We start from the raw sequence: 7,382 nt of genomic DNA, 5'->3' as shown, positions 1-7,382 counted from the left end.
GTTAAAAATATGACTTTTCTTCATGCAAGAGTAGCTTGTTCACCATTCAAGAATAGATGTAAGACATTTATTTTCTCTTGCAATGAAAAGGATATTAGGAAGGCTAGTTACACCTTCTCTATAGCAACCCTCTGAGAACTCATAACTCATTCTAAAAAAGTAATTTAGACTACTGCATCTTGCCTTAAATAAGGGTTTTACAGTCTACTGTGCTGTGAAACAGCACTACTTATTAATACTTGCCACCAGGTACATGGTACTAGAGAACTGAAAGGTCAGGTGGAAGTCTGAATATAACTAATTTTATATGTTAATGTAATACAGCCTTTCAGTAAAAAAATTTAAGACTTTGAAAGTAAGAGAATATAGTGATTTTTGCAAGGAATACAAAGTCCCCAAGTAGGAAACGGTATCTTATATCTGTCCATTACTAACACACATTTTGTTGATGGTTTATCTAAGAAGCTGTAGGTAAGTTTTGTAGATAACTTTTAAATTTAACAGCCACTTTTTAAACTTAGGTATTGCATGATATAATATTCTGCATGTGCCAATCAGATGTCAGGATTTTTCTACTCAGTGTTAAAGATGCAGGTGAGAAACATGACAAAGGCTGTGTCAGACTAACAGAAGAAGAAAACATGATTGCCTAATCCTGTTGTACTCTGGACACTCAAACTACTGCCTATACTTATGTCCCAGGCTGACATCTCACTGGAGATAGTGCCACCAGCTCTCCATCGTACTGATGAGCCTCATTTCCAAAAGTGCATCATTATTTCAGTTGCCATATGGCAAAAATAAAGCAGTAATTGAGGAAGAATGCTTTCATTATCATTAGACCCACTGCTTTGTTGTTGTATGAGCAAGAAAGCATTAACAATCCTGAACTAATCAGGATTTCTCCTACCCATGTCACCTGCACAGAACCTAAGTCCATAGATAGTGCATGAGTTGTAGAGATCTTGTCTTACTCTACAAAGCAGCATGGTATTCAAATGCTGATTTATAGCTATGAATTTTTATATCTTTACCATGATCCTAGGAGAAGGTGGATAATGCAGTTAAATCAACAAGAATGCTGGGAAAATTAAGTGAAGACAGGAGGATGACAGAAAATAGGTCATGTTCCATCAAAATGCTGAATTACTGTCCTGTAAAACTTTTGGTTTTTGTTACAATACTGTTTTGCATAGGAGATTCTTTTATGTCTTTTGCTTATAGCAGAGGTTTAGAATGGCATCTGACAATCCTCTGACAGGCCTTACTGGGATTCAATCCCGTGTTTCAGAGTAACAGGCATTGGTCAGCCGGATACATCTGCCCATGTGATACAGTATCCAGACCGACCCCCCCTACAGGAAACAACTGTGCATGCTCCTTCGGAATGCTACTCTGCTGTGTAAATGAGTGAAGGACAGCCTACTGGCATTTTTTCATGAATCTGGGTAAAGATAAACTCAAGAGTAATGCTACAGCATTGCTTTCTTTATCAAAAGGCTCATAGCTGTTCCAAGTCAGGGACGGCAATGCACAGCTAAACTTAAACCTAGTCAAATTGAGCAGTGCAAAAACTCAAATTGGGCTGTTAGGAATTTGAGTGCATATTAGGAATTTGCTTGCTCCTAAGCAAACACCATCCATTATTTCATGCCATGCATAGAAACAGGTGACATGGACTATTAGAAAAATAATGGAAGAAGGGTCAAATGCAGTTTGAACAATCTTAAGCCTCCCTAAGTCAGTCTTGACACTCCCATGTCTCAAAAGGATTTAGAATAATTGTGGGCCAAGCTGAAATAATTTTTATCAAGCACCTTTTTTGCTGTTGGTTCTCTAACCTTTCCCATGCAGCCTTTACCCCTTAAAATAAATAAATAAAAATTTTAAATCTCCATAACCTCTTACCCCTTGCCTGGAAGATTTCCAAGTGCTGTTCAGATACATGGAACTTCATAGGCTTCCTACTACGATGTTTTATAACAACCAGGAAAAAAAGTTACTAATTTAAGCACTTTTCAATGTTTAATTGAAAGGTACATACCTTAATATTGAGACATGAGAATAAGAATTGCACATTGCATCTTGTCCATCTCTCCCAGTAGGCTGACCACACCTCTGCCTGAATCACTTATATGGTTTTCAGAGGCCAGCACAATGCACAGGTAGCACTGGCAGATGTGAAACCAAGTCACAGGCTCTGCGTCACTGCTCCCATGAGTTCGTGACAAGGCTCCACTTGTCCATATACAGCTTTGGTACAGAGCCTGTCACAATTTTAACTAGTTTGAGATATGCAAAGAATGGTTTCCCCCTCAGCTTTCACCACAGAGGGGAAAGGGTTGGTTGGCTAACATGTAAGCCTACACTATATTCAAACATTCTGATCTCCCCTTCTCCAGTAAGTCAGTTCCTATGGCGGTCAGTTCTTAAAAACCTATCGCTAACACCCTCTGCTTCCCTGTGGGGCAGAACTGAAGAGGTCATTAGTAACGTTTCCCCAACACCTCTATTCATCTTACATACAATAATACTTTCTTATTATTCACTTCCCTGTTAGCACCAGCAGCCTGATATGCCTAAAGTACTGATCTGGTCTTCAGAAAAAATGGTTGTATTTTTTGAAGCCTACCATTAAAGACATGAGTTGAAGCAATCTTCAGTATTTCTCAAACAGGTTTCTCCTACATAGAGGCCAAGGAGAGGCTTTAGCCCTGCTCCTACTGTGCCTGTAAAAATGCACCTATTCAGCATCAGCATTTACCTGTAAAAACGCACCTATTCAGCATCAGCATTTACCAGTGAAACTGGAGAAAACTGATGTCACATTTGGGGCACATGACCTAGTGCTTTCCCTCAGCTTTAAGTATCATGAAGGTTTTACACTCTGTGAAATTCATTATCTTGGTCAACTACACCTCTTACAAGGGATTGAAGCTACTGCTGCTGTGCAAGTGACAATCTTTTTTAAGGCAGTAAAAGAATGTTTCTCTTCTCCCCTGCTCTAGCTCCTTGTCAGTTTCACATAGCTTGTTTTTATTGTGTCCATGGCAGGTCAGCCCTGTCCAGCAGGAACCTCTGGACACATGACACTGCCCAAAAGCATGTCAGGTAGACTGACAGGCTTTTGCTATTGTCATTGATCCTGAGTGGGATGAGACTTGAGTTTGACTGAGACACTGCAGCACTGTGCTACTGTATGTGATGTTTTCCTCGTCTCTGGTAATAATTAGAAAGTGAACCAGATTTTAAAAATTAAATACGTAAACCAGCACCTGCAGTTCCAGTGGAACCGAGGTTAGACCACGCAAGCTGCTCTACAAACCATAGGGTGTTCAAACTCCTCTTATCAGTGTGGAATTTCACCCAACAGTAAACAGTCTAACAAATCAGACTGAAAACTGACACTGAATATTGTTGTAATCATCATGAAAAGAACACATTTGCAAAAAGAATAGCTTGTCATGTAACATATTCTTTCCATGGGCTGAGTTCTTCATTATAAAGGTCCTGTTTCAGATTTCATTTCTCAAACATTCCTATGTCTGTTGACAAGGTCACAGGATAGTTCTCTCCTCATTTTATTGTATTCTGTAAAATAAAATATCGGTTAACTGAAGGGCTTTCTACAAGAGCCAGTCAAAGCACCCAAATTCAATGTAACAAGACAACAGCAAGACAGCCATTATAGAAAGTATGTAGTCTTTGGAATTGAACTCTAGATAAGGAAGTATAGTTTAGACAATTTCTACAGAGTAAAACAAATTCAAGTAATATGAATAACTGAAAGGTTTTTTTTTTTTAAAAATTTTACTTAAGACAGTTATACAAGTAAAACTGTATAAAACTGTCTTCTATTTAAGTCAACAATCACAAGAATCTCACTCAAATAGGCAAGCTTCCTCTTTGCTGATTTTTTTTAGGGGAGAAGCAAAGTTTTTTTTGTCCACCTTGTTACCAGTTTTACTCCACATTTTTGTTTGTATGAGGTCCCAGTGTCTGTAGAACACATTTCTGCTCCCACAGCACACCAGCAGACCAGTTCTTTCTCCAATATTAATATACTATGTTACCACGCCTTTAGGTACAGCACTGGCTCAAGCATGAACAGAGAACAGGCCAGCCTGTACAACAGCTCTACTATGTTTATGCTACATGTTTTCAAAAGGTTACATATATGGAATAAGAAACTTTGAGAGTTAACAGCTAATTACTTCTACATTATCAGAAGCTGATTTTACAAGGAGTTACCTATTATGAGCTTGTCTCTGGAATGGTAGGAAGGTGTGTTATCCTGTAGTAGCTGTGTTTAAGCTGCCGTGCTGTACGTCCAGACACAATCCATTTCAGTTTCTGGACATTTGGTTTAGAACACTTGCTTGAAGAATATTCTGTAAGGCACTTAAATACCAGTTCCTTCCAGAAGGTCAAATCTCTGTTGCTTATCTAAATAGCAAGACAGAATCTCATGTTAAGAACTCATTAAATCCACATGTCCTTTCTGCTTCTTCACTTACGAAGGGAAGCCAAAGATTCCCAGCCAAACAGGAAAAAAAATAAACAAACCAACAACAAAGCCACAGAAGAAACCAGTATGCCAACAGACCTGTCCCTTCCCCACTGTGTAGGCCCTTGCATGCATTTTTACTGCTTCCTCCTCTGAAATTTTTTCTATGCATACCTTGGAATGCAACTGCAGGAATTCCAATGCCTCTGTCAACTCCAGCAGCTTTTGCTCTTCTATCTCTAGTGCCATAATAGACAGCGCCAAGACAGAAGGCTGGAGAGGAAAAAAAAAAAGTTTTAACATTGCTTCATTAAGTTTCAGTAGTCTTATTATCTTTGAGCTATAGAAACATTTACCTTGGCTTTAGAAAACATGATTCTGCAGTGACATGCCTTAAGCTGGGTCTCAAGTCTCTCAAAATTAAGGTATTTTTTCCTAGAATACAAACAGATGAGTGAATGTAGAAGAACACAAGCATTCTTGGTCATGGCCACACCACCCTAGGAACTCAGAGAAGCAGCAAGAATGTTCCTTATATAAACAAAGGCCTCAATTGTCCCAGAAGTTCTAGGCTTACAATCAAACAGGTGTTCAGTTTTAGCAATCTTAATGCAAAAAATAAATCTTGTGCTACACTAGGGAGCATTGAATTGTCAAAAGAGGCTTACCGAAAAGGAATTTTAGTGCTTGCTAGCAAAAGGAATCTCCTTCTATGCCAGATTTTGAAATCTGTGCAATGAAGCAATACTTAATGCAGCATCAGCAGAGATTTTACCATCATTATTGAGCAAGCTTCATTTTCAGCTCAGAGAACAATATTCTTTAGATCAATTTATGCAAACAACTTTTAAACTTAAAATATCATCAAACCGCACACACACACTTATTATATTTACCAATAAGAAATAACATTTGTCTTTTTTAGGTATGCTAGGTATGTAAAGGCAAATGACTCCAGTAATTTCCCTGCTTTCTTTTCTACATAGGCTTCTTGATCATATGCAAACATAGAAAAATAAATATCTTTTACCTTTCACAGCTTAAATTTTCATGAATAAGTGAATGATATAGTTGTAGAAATTGAAAGGCTGTTGTAGCTTTGACTTTTGAGCACAGCTTCTCCAACACAATTTTCTCCATTCTCATCATATCAGAAACAGTGAACCTATACTGGCTTATTCGAATCAGGTCAGTGGCTAAGGGAACATTTCTCTCTTCTTCTAATACCTTTACAGCCAAGTAGAAGCAGCTGAGTCCAACACAGCCCAAGTGTTTAGGCTGGACCTGAAGAAAAGGAAATTGTCGTTACTGTCAGAGAGGAAGGCCTTCGACGAGCCACTTCAACACCTAAGTACCCAACTATGTAGCCACCAAGGTATTTTAAGAAAAAATTATCTGGGGTGGAGGGAGCGGTTCCCCTTTTTTATGATGGAGAAATAAGTCTTTTATCCACTTACATTCTTATCTGTATTAAACTAAATGAGAAGACTGTTAATACATTACAAATTCTGCCTCATCAGAAAAGTAAGATTGCAGAATAATGTATTTGATTGAGGTGAAACTGGTTTCTTACAAGGTCCTATAATAGCCTAATTGGAAGCTTTTAAGACTTAAAAGTGTTGTACGTATTAGCTTATACAAAAAATAATTGGGAGGCTTTTACTCTTTTTTATATATACACATGCACATATGTTTATATATTTGTGCAAATATATATAAACTGACTGATTTTATTCCATAGACATTACAGTCCCCACTTTTACTACTTATTTTGGACTGAGAAGTCTTTCAGATCATCATTTTCTTATCCACTCCATCTAGTTTTATCATTTTTGTTTGAGCACACAAGAAAAACAACCTTTTGTCCTTGACCAAATAGTACAGTGGTAATCCTGGCTCATAACACAATTAAAAACAACCCAGGTCAGCAGGCCACATATGCACAGTGGAAAGGAGTGCTAACTAAATGTTTTACCTGATCTGAAGTGCTGAACAGCATCAAGCCTCTTGATATACATGAGATTTACAAGGAGGGTGAAACAGCAGTAAGATAGGAAGTAACTTAAGGTGTTCTTGTATACATACAACAGGCAAGACAACCTTTCTTGATCTAACCCATTAACGTTGCTTGCATTTCCAAGCCTAGAGGCATCCCCAAGTTGACACTGATGCCCTCTTACTTCTCTTCTCTAGAAGAAACACTTTTACTCAACAATACTGAAGTCTCAAGCAGGAAGGCCTTTTTTTAGCTCCTGCACTATCAAAATCTCTAGGAGCTTTATTTTCAGCCATCTGAAACCAAGATGTTATAACTTATAGTGGGAGTAAGGCTGCAACCAGCAAATACCAACAACTGAGAACTTATATTTTAAAAAGCCTTACCTTCATTTTTGACAAGAATCTATCCAAGAAATTCACAGCTAGAGAAAACGTCTCTGTATGGAAGCCAAAGAACTGAGTTAAACTGAGAAGATCTTTCACTTCAAAGTCTCGCAGTCTCGCAGTCATTCGGAGGCCATTGTCATGAGCTGATTCAATTAGTCTCAGGCCAGAAGCCTTTGGCTGACATCGTAACTCCTGTTCCAACAGGACTGCGAGCTGGTACAGCAGTTCCTGAGCTTCACTGGTTACAAGCGTTTCAATCATCTGTAATGCGAAACAAATGTAAGCGTATCAGGCAGCTACAAGGGGAAAGGCTCCCGGCTGTCTCCAGAGCCCAGAGAGACACTCTTCCCTTAGGCACACACACTGCTCCTGCAGAGTCTCAGCACTTTTACCAACTAACAACAGGCAGGGCACGCTCGGCCCTGCAGCAGCAGCGCTCGGCCCCGGCCCGCAGCGCAGCACAGGCACAGAGCGAGGGGGCCCGGCCCGG

General features: G+C 39.0%; 1 protein-coding gene across 1 annotated transcript; it reads right to left on the bottom strand.

The window, feature by feature from the left end:
- Positions 1–4,254: 4,254 nt before the first annotated feature.
- On the bottom strand, positions 4,255–7,153 carry CCNG1 (cyclin G1). Its single transcript, XM_008935169.1, has 5 exons — positions 6,890–7,153; positions 5,538–5,791; positions 4,864–4,942; positions 4,682–4,780; positions 4,255–4,446 (listed from the first exon to the last, which is right to left on the bottom strand). Exons 1-5 carry the CDS (start codon positions 7,151–7,153, stop codon positions 4,255–4,257), a joined length of 888 nt encoding a protein of 295 aa, XP_008933417.1.
- Between the last annotated feature and the right edge of the window lie 229 nt (positions 7,154–7,382).

The sequence above is a fragment of the Merops nubicus genome, unplaced genomic scaffold (genome assembly GCF_000691845.1).
Source record: "Merops nubicus isolate BGI_N331 unplaced genomic scaffold, ASM69184v1 Scaffold53642, whole genome shotgun sequence".
Classification (NCBI taxonomy): Eukaryota; Metazoa; Chordata; class Aves; order Coraciiformes; family Meropidae; genus Merops; species Merops nubicus.
Note: the sequence above shows the minus strand (reverse complement) of the source record. Positions and strands in the feature narration are given on the sequence as shown.